The sequence below is a fragment of the Oculina patagonica genome, chromosome 1 (assembly GCF_052425735.1).
Source record: "Oculina patagonica isolate OP01 chromosome 1, crgOcupat, whole genome shotgun sequence".
Taxonomy (NCBI): domain Eukaryota; kingdom Metazoa; phylum Cnidaria; class Anthozoa; order Scleractinia; family Oculinidae; genus Oculina; species Oculina patagonica.
In genome coordinates, this window is record NC_135758.1 from 6,785,829 (window position 1) to 6,805,535 (window position 19,707).

Genomic DNA, 19,707 nt, shown 5'->3' on the forward strand with positions numbered 1-19,707 from the left:
AACGGCCAACACAAGGTGTCCGTCTATAGAGGTGTCCGTTAAGAAAGAGTTGACTGTATAACAAAACGTTCAATGATGGATCCCTCAGGGAACCAGTTAATTTTGCTTCCCTTGAATCTCAATGAGATTCGCGAAAAACAAAATTAACTGTTTCCTTCGGGAACAGCCATTAAGTGTATAATGACCACGAAAGCCACCTCCTTTTTGCGTTCGACGAGACGAAGGAGAACAGATCAATTAAATCCTGTCGTTTGTCAGGAATCAGTCCCGCGGTTTTTACAATCAGTCCCGCGGGTAACGTGGCGATGGCAGGTCAGTTCAGCGTTTGTAAGCCATCTTGGACCGCTACAAGTAGCCTTGATCTCATGCAAAACAAGATGGTGTCAGATTTTTCGGTCACCTAACATCGCACGGCTGGCTTTAAAGATGATTTCCAGTCCGTACTGCGCAGACTCAGAGTTTGTTTTCATTTTTGTTTTGAATTCGTTGAAACGTTACACTTCGGTGATAGCGTACATGAAGTTTTTTAGTGCGCCATTACGGATCGTTGTGTTCAAGAATTCACGATGAGCTAAAACGTCCGTTTGAAATACCGTCGAGCTTCTTTTACTCGTTATTATTGTTTTGCAAGGATATCTGGCGTTAATAATGAAGAAAAAGGTAAGTTTTGTCCCGGACTTTTTATTTTTGCTAGTAAACATTCTTCTGTTTGTGAGACTCACACAAACATTGCAGGCAGAGATTGCGCAGTACGGACTGGAAATCATCTTTAACCCCCCCCCCCCCCCCCTTGAAACACTGATTTTTTCCAGCTTCTTTAACTTCCTTACTGAACATTTTTAGAATCGTAATCCAGTCGTTTTTTATTTGATTCTTGGGTGAGGAGAGATTTGATGCGAGTAATTAAAGAATTCCTAAACGGAAGTCAAAAATATGTAACGACACTCTCATACATTCTTTTGAAACATCATGACTGCATACATGAAGAACGGAAGTCATAGAATCTAGGACCAGAAATCCTGTGTCTCCAGAGCCCGTTGTTTCTCATGCCAAGGCCAAGCCGGCTAAGAGAAACGAAAGGGCTATGGGGACGAGAATGTTCCAGTCCTAAATTCTAGGACTTTCGGTCTTCGTGTATGCAGTCAAGATGTTTCAAAGGAATGTATTAGAGAGTCGTTGCGTTTTTGACTTCTGTTCAATAATCCTTTGTTTCAAACAGCCAATAAAAAAATCGAGCTAATTCAAAAGTCCTATGTTCCCAGACGGCTTGTCGTTTCTCTTACCAAGGCTTTGCCGGCTAAGAAATACGAGAAGAGCTACCCATTGCCGTCAACCTAAAAACACATAAATAGCGACTGGGCACCAGTCTGAAACATTGTATTATTGTCCGCTCAAAACACGGTCTCGCAATGACCTTTCAATCGATTGCAAGGGTACAGCGGATTTTAATAGGCGATTTTTACAAGTTATTGAACTTATCTCAGCATTGCAGTTATAAGAAACTAAGTAGTAGTTTCAAATTGTAGAGATGCACCTTGGTTTTACGTATACCATCTCTTATTTTCAGCGCCGAAAATTTTCAATCGACTGTCTTGAGTCGTATAGAATAGAGCTGTTTTTTTATGTTATAAAAAAATGGCCCATTATGTTGATGTTCAGCGGGATGCATACAAAAATATTGATCGGACTCAATGTGAAACTAAACGCCTGTTGTAACTGTAACACTTCCTCGTTCCGTAAATATTTTACTTCCTGGTGTGAATCTAAAATGTATGTTTTTTTAGTGTAGTTCTGAATTACGCACGCTAGGAATCATCAATAAGTTCTTTTAAAAGACCTGTTTCTCTCGACATTCTGTCTTTCTATGCCATTGTTATGACAGAAAGAAGAATCATGCGGGTTCTTTTGTGTAATTTTCTTTACTTAACACGAACGGAAACCTGTCAACTTTTAAAGCGAATCCTCTATTTCGCAAAATTGACAGCAATAATAAGTTTTGAGAGGAATTTCCCTAACAATTGAAATCCTGATCTTTACTACGAAAAAGCAAAAGCAAACATTTCCCGCAAATGAGAAGAGTAGCTTTCAATTCCAAGGATAAAGAATCATCTCCTAAAAAAATTAGTACAGTATGCGCTAATTTTTAGCATTATTAGTTTAGATTTGTCAGCGCACTCAATTTCTTTTCTTGATAAGCAAATACTGGTCAATACTATAATTTCCCGTAGTAGAAAAGTGTTAAGTGGTCAGCCGTATTTAACAAGGGATAGAAATGATCACTTCACTACAAGCGGGATTTGTGTTAAAATAGAAAACTACAAGCTTTAATTAGGATCTTTTTAACGTACGCGATAATTGCTTTTTCAGAATTTATTCATAATGTGATAGTATAGAAAAATTTTAAAACGTTTTGTGATTGTATGTATTTTTTTTGCGCTACATAATTATATCGGGACATTTATCGGCACATCTGTCGGCTAGCTTTGAACTGAAGACCATTCTCCCTATGCGATTACAATCAGATTCGGAATCAAGCAAATTGAAAGACCTTCCATTTGACTAATCCACTGTGTTTTGAACGAATTTAGCCGCCATAGGATAAGCATTGTTTTAAGCTGATTGTGTGGCGATATGTATTTAGATAATGACACGTTCTTCAATTAGCTGTTACAGATACAAAGTAGACCCGACTGCCGTCAGAAAATGGCATAATTTGCTTGTCTTTGTGACAGCCGACAATTCGTATTTACTAAGGCGATTTCCGCGGACCGACTAAATCGAGTTTTTCTTTCCGCTTGCAGGTTCATAGATGTCGAGAAAATCCCTAACAACCACATTTTCAACAACAAAATTGCCATGTTAGTGTCTTCGAATTGAAACTCGGAATGAGCATGAATATTTCAGACAATAACAACGCTACCGGAGAGACAGTTGACGAAGCGGCAAGGAAAGCCACTTTGGGGATTTTTGTTTTGACTTTTGTGTTCGGTTCTACAGGAAATCTTCTTGTTCTTTTGGTTGTCGCCAAGAAACACACTCGTACAATTAACGATACTTTTATCGTACATCTGGCAGTTTCTGACCTGAGTTTTATTCTCTTGTGTCTGCCAGTGTTTATTTACATGCAAGTGTCAGATTTCCGTGGCTCGTTAGTGTATTGTAAGATTATCTGGCCCATGATGACTGTTTCGTTCTGCGCGGGGATTTTTACCGTGACCTTGATGGCGGTTCATCGCTGCAAAGCAATACTCCGTCCTTTCGACAGCACACTTGAAAAGAGGAAGCTGGCTTTATGTTTTGTGGTAATATGGATTCTTTCCTTTCTCGTAGCACTGCCATTAATCATCATCGCGAAAGTGGGTCCATCGGGTTACTGCCACGAAGACTGGCCAACGAGTGATCACAAGCGAGCCTACACCGCTGTACTAGCCGGTCTTCAGTACTTCGTTCCGCTTATAATTATTGCTGTAGCATACATCAGAATTGGAGGAGAGCTTTTCTTTTCCAAGCGACGCAGTTCTTTCACTTCCCAGGCGAGAACAGCCGAGGAAGCAAGGAAACAAGAGAACAAGAAGATTGCCAAAATTCTTGCCACCATTGTCGCTTCATTTGCTGTCTGCATGCTGCCAACTCACGTGGCTTGGCTGTTAGTCGATTTTGGCGGCAAAAGCGGGCAGGAGAAAGCAGAAATTATTTTCAAGTTTTCAGACTTGTTAGCGGTATTTCACAGTTGTTTAAACCCAGTTATCTACGGAACAGTAACACGTCAATTTCGCCAGGATTATGTTAGATATCTTTCTTTTCTCTTTTGCTGTAAAAAGACAACAAATTTACCAAAGACGTGTCAAAAGGGTTGTTGCGTTGAAATAATCGAACACACCAGACAAAGGGCGGGGTATAATACATGTTCAAGAAGTCAGGATCTGCTGGAAATGAACTATCGAGGAACTGTAGTATCAACCAAGCTTATCTCTGAAGTGGTTTAATGTTTATTTTCTTCGTGGCAGCTTGTTCAATATCAGCAGTAATATTGTTGCCCTTTTGTTCTTTTTCAGTTTGGAATTAGGGAAGTAGGTGAGGGTAGGAAATATGAATTAAAAGATACCAGGTGAATTTTTTGTTATTCAAATTACTCAATTACTCACTTAACTTAATGGCATTGACAAGGAGAACATTGTTCAATTTATTGATGTAAAATCTATCAAAAGCTTGCACAAGGCTACTTTATTAAGCCATTTATCTCACGCGGGGAGGAACCATGAATGAGCCTTCGAGCCTCATGTTTAATGGACTTATTTTATTTCCGATGGAAGCGAAGTTCTGTGGCTACTCCTATTCTCATTTGTGACAATTATTTGCCACCCAGTAATTTATTCCCGAGCTAACTTAATTTATGGTAGCTAAACGTATAAATATATAGTGACGCCTGTTCCTGTTAAACGTGTATTACAAGAACAAGGCACCTCTACACAATAAAGATAGTCCGTTCTCACCGTCCCAACTTGAAATGCTTTGTACTACAATTACTATCCTTGTCTGAGTTAGGTAGTCGTGATTTTCTTTGTTAGTTTTCTTGTACTTTTGCAACAACAGTGCGTTCATTTAAATTTATAATCTGAACATGAGAAAAATGATAATTTTTTTAAACAAGCCTGACACAGCTGTTAATTTTTTAATAAACTAAGGGAATTTTACGGTACTGTTTTTTTCTTTTTTTTTTCTTCCCCAATTACATACATACGGCAAGAAATGAAAAAAAAAAAACACTGAATAAATGATTTGTTTGCATTACCCTAGAGAAACACTCGGTATTTGGAAATGAATCCTACTTCTTATAGCGAACATATCAGGTTGTCTCGTACAAAATAAAAGAAAGAAAACAGAGAAGAGTAAAACAAAAGTAATGCTTGTAAGGAAAACCTGCGAAGTTTGGGGGCCTTTACATCTTGTTCGTGTTATCTACTCCAATATTAGTGAAACTATTCAATGTGAAGATGAAAAATAATAAATGTTTGGCTGCAGCTAAATTTTAGAGAGGCGTTTTTAATATTGAAAAAAAAAAATGCCGGGGTTTGTTACAGGATTTAAATAAAGTATGAAGAAAACACGTGACGTATTCGTATCTAAGCATGGCTTTCAATGATAATAATAATGATAATCAATTTAATGATAATCAATTTATATAGCGCATTTTTCATATGTAATGTTCAAATGCACTGTACACATTCTGTAATTTACTACACAAAGGCCAGACCACAACACCGGGAACTTCGTGCCCTACTCTTTGCGAATAGTGTGTGGGTTCTTTAACGTCCCCTGTTATAAGACTGAAGATACAGGAGACGGGACCTACGGTTTATCGTCCTTTTCCGAGAAGACATTCTGCACATTCTCTTCAGTTATTTTAAGACCCTGAGTGTTGGTCCGGTCTGGGGTTCGAACCCACGACCTCCCGCACAGCAGTTCGGCGCTCTACCAACTGAGCTAACCAGGCGGCGTTTCAGCAACATTAATTCACGTACGTGTTTAAATTAAATGCTTACCAGGCTCTGGAGTAAATAGAGCAAAAGTTAGGGGAGGATATCTATAGCAAATTATAAAAGCACGTACAGGGCAAGCACAACTGAGATAAAAAACAAAAAGTAGCCTGTAAGCGGCAATGATCATTCCACAGATTAAAACAGTGAGGCAAGACGAGAATTTCTAGAAGGAAGCGTTTTTATCAGCGTGAATTAAAAATCATCCGATTTTCGAACGACACCTCACTATAATGGAAATATCTTACATCTATTGACGACGCGATTGTTCATATAAATAAATTCTGAGATATGGGTATATCTTTTCGGGCAAAGATTAAATCCATCGAAAACCAGGGTCATTTAATTGATCAGGACCTTGATGTTGAAACGATTCAAGGCATTTCAGTTTTTAAATTGAGGAGGAAAAAAATGTTCACTACAGACATCTAGAAGCTCAGTACTCGTAGGCGTAATTGGTAGATCTCTAATCTTCAAGTATATGGCCATTAGTTTTACATAATACTTCAGTGTTTAACTCCTTGAGTTAAGTGCTCTCGATAAATTACCAAGTGTCTGTCTAATTTAACAGCCAGAACAACAAAGCTGACGAAAATGAAGGGGCAGATAATGTACTTATATTTTCTCGAACCTGGGCTGTTCGATGTAGATATCACTTTGAAATACGCCGAATTTAGCGCCTTAAAAGTCTCGAACTTTAACCATAGAGAACTCTGTTATAGAGAACCTCTGAATTTCCGGAGAATTATTGCCAATTTTTATATCAAAAGGTACGGTGGCTTTCTGAAGTTCATCCGACTCCGATTATATCAAAAAATGTGTCGATCGTCGCTAATTTTCCGTTTTTTATGGAAAAACTATTGAATACTTCAGTTGGGTATTCAAGCAAATATATGGCCATGATATACAGGTTCTGTATTATGCATTTTTATATTTCAATTGTGTTTTCATTTTGTAACTGTATTTTCTTAATAAAGCAGCAGAAAAAGACTACTCTTAAGTGTTTGTTTTAGTGGAACTTTCTTTATTATCTCTTGTACTATGCTACCCATCCTAATATAAACACACTCCCGAGTTTTTCCCTCGCTCAAAATTATACCCAAATAAAAGTATTCTTACAAATTCAAAGCCCTGAGTTATTTTTGGAACTTAAGTCCAAATACCAGTTAGGGGCCTGAATACAAGTTGAGGTCGAAATCCCTTAACACTGAGGATTATCTCAACCGACGGTTTTTGTCACCAATGCGTTGCTAAGCAACACAGTGGCAACTCATCGCGCCATGCTAGGCTGACAATTTTCCGGCGCTGTTTTGACTGGATAATAATTTCTACCGACCACTCATTTGTCTTATCTGCTTTGCTAGTAAAAACATCATTATAATCTCGATGTTTTCTTTTGTTATCTTACGCTGCCATAAAAGTACAACTTCCAAATCGCCAGAAAGCAAGATTCACTGTTAATCTAAACACTTTAAAATGAGTTTCAACAAGCTAAGGCTAATTTGTTTGCAAGACTATTGCGTGTTCAAAAACATCGATGCACGTCTTTTTGGAACAGTGTGCACCATGACACAATGGTCTATTAGATTTACAATGTAACTTTGTTGAAATCAGGTTTACACTGCATGTAACAAAGCACAATATCTCCAGTAGAGTCACAATTTCAAGTGAACAAAGTGAAAAACAAAACAAGATACAGTATTTCTCTTGGAGTTTATCCTGACTATCACATTTTCACTTTGCGTGGGAACTTTGCTTCCCTCAGATTTATATTGTTTGATACCAATTTCTCTCAGATTACATTTTGTGATGATGATGACTGGCCATGTTTATGCGGAAATTAATCATAGATTTGAACTGCTGGAGAAATAGGTTACAGTAAAAATCATTTTTGCAGTCTTTACAGTTATGTAGCAACATCAACAGTTGCAAAGAAAGTCAGAAAAGGGGCAAAACGTCTTCCTAAAGCTAAGGCATAATGTTGTTTAGAGTCTTAAGGCTTCTCCATTTGGAGTCAAAAGAAGACACAAGTTTACAACTCGCGTTTACTTGCGACTCTGTTTGGCCAGGACTTGCGTGCAAGTGCGTGGACTTGCAATGACTCGCGTTCAAATGACTTGCAGACACTTGCGAGTAAACTTGCGAGTCCGTTTGGACACCCAAACCAAATCTGTACGCAAGTTCAACTAGCGACTACTTGCACTTCTGTTTGACTAGAACCCTGCGATTGTTCCACAACAAGGTTACAGTAGAGTTTCAGGATTGACTACTGAGTGCAGGACTTGTTCGTTGGCTACAGTGTGGTTGACGATACCGTGCTCACTTTGTTTTGGTCCTGACATAGTCGCAAGCTCCGTTGCATCTAATGAACTCATGGCAAACTGCGACTGAGCCGTTCTGTTGCTGGATGATCGCGAGGCAACTGAGTTAGTCGTGTGTGCCCGTGAAGACTCAATTCGTCCTGAACGTGTGTTCCAGCGGCAACAGAAAATGCCCTTGAGGTACCTCATGTATTCGGCGCGAAAAGGCTTCATGACGGTACCGTAAACAAGCGGATTTAGACAGCTATGGAGAACGGCAAAAATTTCTGCAAAATGAAGCATTCTAAACAGGATCATCGCCTTTTTTGGACTGTTTTCTCCAAAGTAATAATAAAGGGAAGCAAGATGTTTGGGAAACATGCAGACAGCAAATATGATCACAATGGACGCTATGGTTCTGACGACTTGCATATTTTCTCTTCGCCTGGTTATGGATAGTGCTCTGGGCTGCATGGAACGTTTATGGGCTTTTGATTGGTTTATTGATATGCCAATACGTACGTAGGCAACAGCTGTGATGGTCAGTGGAAGGAGATACTGAACAACAAGCATGAAGAGCCTGAAAGCCTTTTGGATTTCTATGGAGGGCCAAGCGTCGTAGCACATGCCATTAACCGGAGAAACCTCGGCGAACACCATCGCTGGCAGAATGCAAACAAACGACACGAACCACATAATTGAGATCCAGATGTAAATACTTCTTCGGCGCATTTCGGATGTATAAGGATTCACTATAACCCTGCTTCGATGGACAGCCATGGACGTGATGTTAAACACGCTAGAGAGATATGCGACTGTAATCAGAGGCCATATCAATATACAGAATGTCTTAGGCGCCTTAAACTGTCCCAGTTGGTATGCAAAAAACAACGGAAAGTATATCATGACAACTAAGAGATCAGACACAGCCAAGTTGAGGATGAAGATGTCATGGAAAGTCCGAGTGGTCCTCTTTCTCGCCACAACTGCGACCACGAGGGCATTGCCAAACAGTCCGAGGAAGAAAATGCAGAAGTATAGTGCTACTTTCACTTCTGGTTTGATAAAATAATATATCGACGGGTTGGTGGCCGTCGAATTGCTGGTACCATTCATGGCTTCGGATCTTTAATTATCAGAAGCATGTAGCATGTATCAAGGAATGTGATCTCTGCAACTGGTTTTGCACTTTTGTTCTCAGGCCCCTAGAAATAAAAAAGAAAAGCCTTTGAGACAATTCAAATTCATATTCTAATTCACAGTTTTACAAGACATGATATGACTTGACATGACATGATTTGATGTAACTTGACATGATATGAAATAGAACTTAGAAAATGGCACACGATCTCATATCCAACAAGCGCGAGTGGAATAATTTTTTATTAAAAACGCCCAAAGAATTTCAATATTTGAGCTCCCCAGCTGTTTTCGTTGACGTGCATCGGCTTCGGTAAAACCGTCTTTGAGGTCAATGGTATATGAGCTTATATACCATTGCCTGTTAACCATTCAAAACTCAAGAATTGCAATATGCCATAGCTAGTTTAGAGTTATAGCCGTTCTACCACAGAGGCCACTGTGTCCTTATGTGGTGCTTAGACGCTACCCATGTGTACCGCTGTTCTTGTCACTTTCCCTTTATAACAAAGGTCGTATTATGATAGTGTTTTAATCATAATTTAGTGACTACAGGCTCATATGCACAAGATGTTCTGCTAATTATCTTGCGAGATTGCATGAATTGAAATCGAAAAACCTTCTTTAAGCTTCTGAAACAAAAGAAACAAAACTGGCAATTTAGAGATGTGCGTTAAAGCTCTAATCAACCCGGCACCCAGGTTCTACACCTAAATACCATAATCCATTGGAGATACACTTACTCCGAAATATGTTTCATCAATAATTACAACAACTTGTAGTTTTACGCTAGTTGTAACAAAATATCTTAATCGTGCATAGACAGATTGTAAAGAGGAACTAGGCTGTCAACTCTTGGGAATAAAGGAGTAAAGAATATTGTATTTTCCCGTTTACGTTATCGACAGGAATTGAAGCCGTCAACTATAACAACTTATTATTGTTTCTCGGCGTGTTTGGTTTTGTCTCATTGAGGGTGTTGCTTTGTCATTAGCGAACAGAGAAATTTATTATTTTTTGTGTAGGCGCGCCCTTTGAAACATTAACAGAAGTTAATTGAAAGTAGCACTGGATCTTCGACATAAAGTATTATCGTTTAATTTTGTAGGTAGGCATTTTAAGGAATACTCTTTTTTATTTGAAATTTCATTTTTCTTTCTATTTACCACTAAGGTGGCACATTATGTGGTGGTTAATCCACATTAAGAAACCATTGAAAACATACCTTTCAATTTGCTGAAGCTATTCATGTGCACGAAGACGTTAATATATATCATTTTAATACAAAGCTAAATCTCTCTTATTTTGCTTTGCGCTCAGTATTCAGCCCAACGGCTGCTATTGTGCCTTAACGACCTTAACTTCTCCTGTTTACATACATCTGGAGGCCTTTGGAAAGCTAATCTGCCTTCAGCAAACAAGCAAAACGTTTCGTAATTTTAGCATCTATCACAAACTTAAATTAGCCTTCTTTGAATCCTAGAAGTTATTTTCTTGCCAGTTGAAATCTTTACAATGATCTGCCGATTTTAATAGTTCCTGTAGAAGTCTAGACGAAGATGCAAGGAAATAATTGTTTTCAAATGAACTTTGATACACCGTCTAATCGCTTTCCGAAATAATTGTTATTTTGCATACAGTCATCTAAAGAGTTAAACTCGACCATTTGTTATTTTGAACAAAGCACAAGTACGAATGACACACCCAACCTTATAGAAAATAGCTATTATGGCTTTTAGTTTTTCCAGTAAATCTTGTTATAGGCGTGTGTATTTCGCCAGAGCGGCGAAAGGACGAAGCTGGTTCTTTACTTGTTATATTCTAGAAACAGCAAACCCGCAATACAAAGGGCTATATGTACCTTACAAACGGAGATGTATTTTGCGTTGTTTAAATACGTTATACCAGCTTACCGCTTGATGGTGTCTTTACTTGATCTCTGACGATGTTTTATGTTGGATTCTTTTATCTGCCTGATCAAAAGTGATCGACAAGCGACAGACTAGTAATCTTAAGTAAACCTCTTAAAATGCAAATGACGGATTTAATTTGCGTTATTGGAAAAGTAGCACCCCCACAATTTGCACCCTTGCCGATGGTTCTGTTTAAATTTCATTAAACGGGACACAAAAAGCTTGTCTTCCATTGGTCTGTTGCCCTCCTGAAATGAGAGACAAAGGGATTAACACCAAATTGTTTTGCAGCCAAAATATCCACAACCACCTAAGTAGTCTGTGAACTGAGACACGGTTAACCTTTATGAAAAAAAAAAGATATATAGTTTTCATTTTTTTGTCAGGTTTTGATATCTAACAGGAGATATTATTCTGTATTGTATCGTTCATTATTCTAGCAAATTTAGACTGTTTACATTCTAAATTACACAGAATAAAGCCGGGAAAAGTCCTGACCTCTTTTTGTCTCTCTTGCTATAGCCATCTTGTTTCTTCAGGAATAGGAAAACAGCAAAAACATCACCTCACTTCAGCAAGCATGGGAGGGTGGTGGGGTGGTAAGATACTTCCCTGAAAATAGCAAACGAGCTCGGTTAAATTCGATTGTGGTTTATTTAGAAACGTAACAGACGCATATATTGGTCCAGTTGGCGGCATGTCAATATTTCAGAGAGAACGCGGGCAGCTGTGTGTTTGAACTAAATTAAATTGGTTTAAAAAAAAAAAAAAAAATTCGCATGCTATTACTACTCAAACGACGCGGTACCATTTAATTTAAATTTTTTGTTAGCGTTATTATTCTTTAGACATGAATTAATTTTTCTTGAGATGAAATTATGTCGAACATACATTTTAACAAAACCTTATTTAAAAATACCACCGGGCGGGTATAGCTGTTTGTTTATCATTCTCGTTGCCTGTGAAAGGTGTCCAGGAACTGAAACCGAGTGTGAATGACCTTGCAAAAACGTTCGTGATTGTAAACTCTTTTATCTACGCCTTGTTTTTTATTCGATTATTTTCAGCTTTTATCGTTCATGTAATCTTTCACCATATTTTGGTTTAGAACAAAGAAAAATACGATACAATAGAAGGTTAGAGAAAGCAAGCGGACTATGTTTGCCCTTTTATTTACACGGGGCAATGTCGCAGTAAATTTGTTCGCCGTCACAAGTGATAGGGTGCATGCAACTCATTGCGCCGTGCGTAGTAGGGGGAGGCATGGAAAGCTATGAGAGGAAAGAACATGTGTGAAGGGGGGGGGGGGGGAAAAAGATATTGATAAGGTTGCTTGAGTAGCGATTGCTATATTTTGCGATTGGAGACCTCTATGCTGAAATTGACTGACCTAAAATTTGAAACAGATTAACAAGAAATAGCTTTGCAACTAAGAGATAGTTCCAACATTGTGTGAAAAAGGTTTTGGCACTTTTATGGATAACAGAAAGAAAAGAAAAAACAATGTATAAATAAAGTCTATGTAAAATACCATAATATCGAATAATACGATTATAGTGACAATTTTTAGATCATGGAGGTTTTTTTATTGCAAGTCTTGTTTCATGCTCGTCTCCAGAGCCTTGTACCTTTGGTCGCGATGATGGGCAAAACAATGACGTCAATGAGAGCTATTCGTATTGTAAAGAATAGTCGGGAATCGAATGGCATTGTTCTCAAGACAGAATTTCGCACTTTTCCGAAAACACTCACCCCATGGCCTTAGCATCCACGGAAGGGGGTTGGAGACAAGCCAAACAAAATTTGGCGGCAGTTTATCTAGCTGTAGACACCTTTAAAAATCAAGCTTATGAGGTAAACGTTATGTAAAAATGAAAAAGAAAAATAACACTTTCAGATACCCTCAGCATTGTGATTTCCTGCAAAGAAATAACTAAATGGTACAGACAATGAGGCACCAATTGCATTGAATAAATATATCATCATGAAACTGAATACGCCGTTTTATTTATTTTGTCCAATAAAAGTCGCTTAGAAATCAAAATAAAACAGTTTAAATTGTGGAATCTTTTGACACCTACATGTATTACCAAACATTGTCTAAACTTCCAATTTAATTTTCAACTCATTAAACGACTTTGTTCAAGTTTTGTTCCATTATATTTGTTATTTTCGAAGTATCATGATCAGGTCATATTATTTTGAGAATTAACAAGAGTACTACGCTTTAATTTAACATACCATACTTAAGAGGGCGTCTTTCTTAGAAACACCCACTCAATTTCGCGTAAAAAATAATTTTGCCTGAAACTCTGTCAACTGAAAGACATTACCGAGGTAAGAACTAAAACAGATTTGGTTTGATTTGAAATGATATTCTGGCCGCGTTAGGAGCCATAAAATATTTTCCCTTGTCAGCCCCCGTCACAACGTCTCGAAAATTGAAAAATAGGCACTTTTCGTAACACTATAAAATATTTCTTTCGCATCATCTAGCCGCAAATTTTATATCAACTTGCTCATAAACCTTTCTAGTTTTCCAAGAAAGTCACAATTTGCCTCTCGATTCTCCTGAAAAGGCAAAATGGAGCGTAATATGACCACTACTAATCGCCTTCGAGCGAAGGCTGTAAATTGGCTTCGATTTAGAGGCTATTTTTTAAATTTTGGGACCAACCTAATACTTCTAGCCTATACAGCCGACTAGAGTAGTCGTTAATCTGCAAATATGTGCAAAATCCCATGTACGTTTTCAATGTTTCAAAAGTTGTGACCGTTTTTATCAGCACATGTACCAGCATTTTCGATTTTTTCGCCTATATTGAAATCGAACTCTCTCGAGCAGATTTTGACACACATGCAGCCTACCTGCTTCTCATCTCGGTTTATGTCCAACGTTAGACGGTTAACAATCCCCAGATTGCTAAATCCCATAATAACTCCAGCAAATTGGTAGGTATTGCCTTCAAACTTGAGCACCACGGCATCTATCGAGTCCCTTGTTGGCGAGCGAAAGCCTGAATCCAAGGCTACATTTCGCACTAAATAGCCCATTGAACACCGTTTCAGAGCTGTTTTTCTTCAAGAATCAGTCAAAAGACACTCCGAGACTGGTATTCAGAGAACATAGCCGCGATTTGAGGTCTGAATTCCGAAGAAACATCACCATTTACAGCGTACATATCGACAATATCGATACTGTGTGATGCTGCTTTCGCAGAGGTCCGCATAAATGGAGAGACCGCTGATCGCTTGTGCCAACAAGGCAATGTCACTATAATTTTTTAAAATCAAAATTTGGAAAGCATGCGCAATTTCGAGTTTTAAATAAATCAATCCTATAAATAAATATATTTTAAAAGCGAAGCCTCGAGCCAAACGGCCCATACTGTCACAGCTTATCCCGGTTTCGATAGCATTAAGCGGCTAAGAATTTTTCTACTCCATCGCAGTTCCCCCCCCCCCCCACCCCCCTCCTCCCCAGAATTATTTCGCCGGTAACCATTTATACACCCGGGTGGTTAGAGGCGCTATGAGAGAAAATTGACTTGCTAAAGAACACAATACAGCAACGCTGACCAGGGATCGAACCGCGGACAGTTCGATCTGGAGTCCGGCCGACTGTAAGATATAGCATTTTGAATTTCGGAGTTCACGCCACACAAGACCTAAGATGGCCGCCATTTTTAATACTCTGAACACTTGAGCGTTGAGGTTTTGCGGGAAGAGTTTATTTGAATGTTTACTTTTTCGTGAGGGTGATCGGATTTGTAGCAGAATTTAATGCCAGATCACATGTCTGTGCTCTTCAAATTTGCGTGAAACAATTTGACGGATAACTAGAGTACAGAATAATGTACATGCAGATCTGAGACTTGGACAAGTAACGGTAGTTTATATAGCAGTTTTCTACAACCTGTAATATTCTTTTTTACTTAATAGTTTTGGTTTTACTTTTGGCGGCGTGACAGTGAAAACCACTTATAGGATGTAGTATTCTTAGCCTGCCTGCCTTTTGATGAGAGGGATGAGAGGACTTAATGTAATAAAAGCACAGCTATGTCAAGGCATGGAGCCAAGACTACTCAACGACTGTCTGTTACTCTTACGGGATGTTTAACATGGTTTAGTCAGAAACACATTTACATTCACGAATCATATCCGTCCCCTTGTCTATCAGAAGTTGCTTTTTTTTTCTTTTGATTTTACATGAATCTCAAAGTGGCTACAGATGGCTTTCAGCATGACCACATTGAATTTTTGAAGCGTGTTGCTGTGGTAACGTTCACAGAGGTCATACGTGTCGTAGCAGATGGGATGCGACACGTTGATTTCTCTATTAACCTCGTCTACCAGAACTTGTCTGGTAGTAGTGTAACAAGGATTTATAGTTTTGGGCCTTAGTTTGTATTAAACGCAGACAAAAGCCATGTCTTACTCCGTACAAAGTGAAAGTAAACATTGTTGGTTTTTGTTCGTTCTAACTTTTCCAAAAATAAAAAAGAGAGGCGGCCCCAAAAAATGAAGCGGGCGGGGACGAGAAACACTTGTTTTGTTTTTATTTTTTAATTGGCCATACTGACACGTTGTCGCCCCATCACATGCTGCGGAGGTAAGTTTTCAATCTGCGCAACGCACTGAATGATCGTTCTGCAGAACACGATGTAGCAGGTATCACTCACGGATATGAAGAACGTAAGGAAACTCTGAAAACTTATCAAATGGATCATTCTCTTGCATTTCTGAAACAGTCATGTAGCCTAATCCGCGCACACGACGAAAGCTCGCGCACATTTTCTGCTCGGCTTCCAGAATGTCTCCGTCGATTTTATAAAATTTAGTAACGCAGAGAAGCTTTCTATATCAGGTGTTTAACTGTGACAGATATTTGCAGTACAGTGCCCAACAGTAAAATAATTACAAATATGTATATCAACAAATGATCCCCTTAAAATAGAAAATATCTATCTCTTCGAAAAAAAAAACTTCTTTAAAAACTGGCTTTGCCCAAATTTCTCTTGCTGCCCAAAAAATCTGAGTTGCCCAAAATTTGAGGGTGCTGCAGCCCCCCCTGCCCCCCCCCCCCCCGGCCTGTACGCCTATGGTGAAGGGTCCGCCTTTCGCCAAGTTCTTTCTCCTAGTGTAAACCGTGCCTGCGAAATTCTAAAGTTGCTCCTCGGTTTGCTTAGGGCCCATCCTGTTTGTATAGGATTGATTTATTTAAAACTCGAAATTGCGCATGCTTTCCAAATTTTGATTTAAAAAAATTATAGTGACATTGCCTTGTTGGCACAAGCGATCAGCGGTCTCTCCATTTATGCGGACCTCTGCGGAAGCAGCATCACACAGTGTCGATATTGTCGATATGTACACTGTAAATGGTGATGTTTCTTCGGAATTCAGACCTCAAATCGCGGCTATGTTCTCTGAATACCAGTCTCGGAGTGTCTTTTGACTGATTCTTGAAGAAAAACGGCTCTGAAACGGTGTTCAATGAGCTATTTAGTGCGAAATGTAGCCTTGGATTCAGGCTTTCGCTCGCCAACAAGGGACTCGATAGATGCCGTGGTGCTCAAGTTTTGAAGGCAATACCTACCAATTTGCTGGAGTTATTATGGGATTTAGCAATCTGGGGATTGTTAACCGTCTAACGTTGGACATAAACCGAGATGAGAAGCAGGTAGGCTGCATGTGTGTCAAAATCTGCTCGAGAGAGTTCGATTTCAATATAGGCGAAAAAATCGAAAATGCTGGTACATGTGCTGATAAAAACGGTCACAACTTTTGAAATATTGAAAACGTACATGGGATTTTGCACATATTTGCAGATTAACGACTACTCTAGTCGGCTGTATAGGCTAGAAGTATTAGGTTGGTCCCAAAATTTAAAAAAATAGCCTCTAAATCGAAGCCAATTTACAGCCTTCGCTCGAAGGCGATTAGTAGTGGTCATATTACGCTCCATTTTGCCTTTTCAGGAGAATTGAGAGGCAAATTGTGACTTTCTTGGAAAACTAGAAAGGTTTATGAGCAAGTTGATATAAAATTTGCGGCTAGATGATGCGAAAGAAATATTTTACAGTGTTACGAAAAGTGCCTATTTTTCAATTTTCGAGACGTTGTGACGGGGGCTGACAAGGGAAAATATTTTATGGCTTCTAACGCGGCCAGAATATCATTTCAAATCAAACCAAATCTGTTTTAGTTCTTACCTCGGTAAAGTCTTTCAGTTGACAGAGTTTCAGGCAAAATTATTTTTACGCGAAATTGTGTGGGTGTTTCTAAGAAAGACGCCCTCTTAAATAAGAGTGAAAAGAAGTCAATTGAAGTTAACTCAACGTCGTTGCACAACTTTCTTTCCTCTAATTTTGAATCAAATAATTCATAACAGAATCATAATATCACGTGGACACTTCTATGAAAGAATGTAGAGGTTTTTTTTTATCAGACTAGCATTATAGCAACGCTAATTATAAAAAGAGAGTAAAATGGAGAAGACACGGTCATTGTACTTCCGCCAAACAGCGATGTAAACCAGTTTTCCGAGTCTTCTTTGGAAACTTCTTCGCCAAGTTCATTTCTAAATGGCGAATGCTTTATAAGTTCTTTGTTACACATATCACTATGACACCACTTGATGCATGTGTTCCCATGACAACCCGCTGGTTTGTGCCAGTCGCGACCACAGCCCATGTTCTTTATTCTTCCTCTGTATTCAAAGAAGCAGGCGTTCTCGTAATGCTTGCATTCCTGGGGCGAGTGAGCGATACAAGCTGACAGGTCTGTTCTTTCATGGGGAGGACACATGTGGCAGCGCAGAGTGGAGCCTGGTGAAGAAATTCATTGAACAGTAGTGAACAATTAAGGAAATGTTAATTTAAAGATGAATTGCCGGCTGGTAAGCTCAGTTGGTTGAGCGCCAGACTGCTGTGCGGGAGGTCGAAGGTTCGAACCCCAGACCGGACCAACGCTCAGGGTCTTAAAATAACTGATGAAATTGTGCTGCCTTTGTAATTAAATCTGCAATTGGTTAGACATTCTAGTCTTCTCGGAAAAGGACGATAAACCGTACATCCCGTCTCCTGTATCTTCAGTCTTATAACAGGGGACGTTAAAGAAGCCACACACCATTCGCAAAGAGTAGGACACGAAGCTCCCGGTGTTGTGGTCTGGCCTTTGTGTAGTAAATTACCGTATGTGTACAGTGCATTTGAATATATACATAATTATGAAAATGCCCTATATAAATTCATTATCATCATCATTATCATTTATTCTGTGTTCGGGCCAAGTGGTTCGTCAAGGTGAAAGTTTGTTTCCGTAGCTATTCCGTCAATATACTCTTCAGGTCGCTTCTTTAGCATTACCTTACGAGAGTCGTCTCGTTTGGGATATAACAACAACCCTTAACTTTTGGACAGTTTTTGGAGGGTTGCTTCTTTTAGGTACTGTTATTTTCGAAACTTATTTTTAAAGGAAGAGCTTACATTCTCATTGACCGCTAGCTATTTTACCTCATGAGTCCTGACGTGTTTCTGTCTGCGTTGCTTGATTGCGGTGCAGTTTGCTTTGACTTGAAAATTCTTATAATATAACTTCGTATTGGTATTGCCGTAACTTAATAAAGGGGGACATTGAGGGGCGCCGAACACCACAATATAGCAAAACAAATTCGGCAAATACTGCAACACCGCACAAAAATGGACAAAAAACGCAATTTCATAGTTGGCCTGCGGTTTCTTAGTTGCGGGGGCAAGAAATGAGGTAAAAGCGAGCGGCGGGACAGGGAAAGCAATGAGACAACTTTTATTTGATTGCAAAAACAACGAAATTGTAGGTTAACAAGAAACATTTACTATCACGTTACATGTTAACTCGTGCCATAGAATAGGACTGTTTCAGTTTGTTTCCGTAACGCCCAGAAACCCGAATATAGTTGAAAAAAAAATTAAACGTGAAGGGTAAAACTTTTACCGACTATCGTTGACCAGAACGCTAAGCCTGATACGCATCAAGCCTGTTTTGAGATAACCGCAACACCGCAGCTCATAATTAAAATCACCGAAATACCGCATAAAATATTGGCAAATGCATGGGTAAAACCGAAAGCCCCAATGTCCCCTTTAATATTATTAGCTTTCATAGCTTGGGAAAACAATCTTTACAATCCTATGTTGTATATAGAACTATATAACCAGGCTTGTTGCAAATGTAGATCAATGCAAGTTGTTTTTCTTACCTGTTAAAATGAACGCTGCGAAGCAAAATAAAAACAGATACTTGTTCGGAAGTTGCATTTTGGTTACTACCATTACAATGCCGACAATTAGGTATTCACGTCACAATCAACGTGCGTCGTAAAGTCTAATTATCTAGTTTATTGATCCTGCGCGCGCTCAATCTGTTAGGTATTTGGAAGGTGATATTAGTCGTTATAGAAGGTGATTTTGAGACGTCGTCAAAAAGACGTCGACGCGGGAACCTAAGGGTGACTAAGAGATAAGACTGGACTTTAAATACTAGTAAACCCGGGGTAGTAAACAGTATAGTAAAATTAAAAAGAATGGAACGAACAAACCGGACAAATATATAAATGCACAAACGAGCGAACGAGCAAGCCATGGAACAACCAAACAGATGAATTAGTAAACGAACGAACGAACGAACGAACAAACGAATGAATGAATGAATGAATGAATGAGTGAATGAGTGAATGAAAGAATGAATAAGTTATTGAATGAATGAATGAATGAATGAATGAATGAATGAATGAATGAATAAAAGTAACAAAAATTAAGTGCAAAATAAGAAAAAATG

General features: G+C 38.8%; 3 protein-coding genes across 3 annotated transcripts; 1 reads left to right on the forward strand and 2 right to left on the reverse strand.

Annotated features, from left to right (window-relative positions):
* The first annotated feature begins 2,811 nt into the window (after positions 1 to 2,811).
* LOC144648180 (neuropeptide FF receptor 2-like) lies at positions 2,812 to 4,375 on the forward strand. Its single transcript, XM_078507811.1, has one exon. The coding sequence runs from the start codon at positions 2,886 to 2,888 to the stop codon at positions 3,984 to 3,986; it is 1,101 nt and encodes a 366-aa protein (XP_078363937.1). The 5' UTR covers positions 2,812 to 2,885; the 3' UTR covers positions 3,987 to 4,375.
* Positions 4,376 to 7,780: 3,405 nt separating this feature from the next.
* LOC144636326 (neuropeptide FF receptor 2-like) lies at positions 7,781 to 13,134 on the reverse strand. The gene is made up of 3 exons (XM_078495514.1): positions 12,643 to 13,134; positions 10,891 to 11,502; positions 7,781 to 9,042 (listed from the first exon to the last, which is right to left on the reverse strand). The coding sequence occupies exon 3, from the start codon at positions 8,951 to 8,953 to the stop codon at positions 7,781 to 7,783; it is 1,173 nt and encodes a 390-aa protein (XP_078351640.1). The 5' UTR covers positions 8,954 to 9,042; positions 10,891 to 11,502; positions 12,643 to 13,134.
* A 3,911-nt stretch (positions 13,135 to 17,045) lies between these two features.
* Positions 17,046 to 19,215, reverse strand: LOC144653890 (uncharacterized). Its single transcript, XM_078514020.1, has 2 exons — positions 19,130 to 19,215; positions 17,046 to 17,717 (listed from the first exon to the last, which is right to left on the reverse strand). Exons 1-2 carry the CDS (start codon positions 19,200 to 19,202, stop codon positions 17,335 to 17,337), a joined length of 456 nt encoding a protein of 151 aa, XP_078370146.1. The 5' UTR covers positions 19,203 to 19,215; the 3' UTR covers positions 17,046 to 17,334.
* Positions 19,216 to 19,707: the final 492 nt, after the last annotated feature.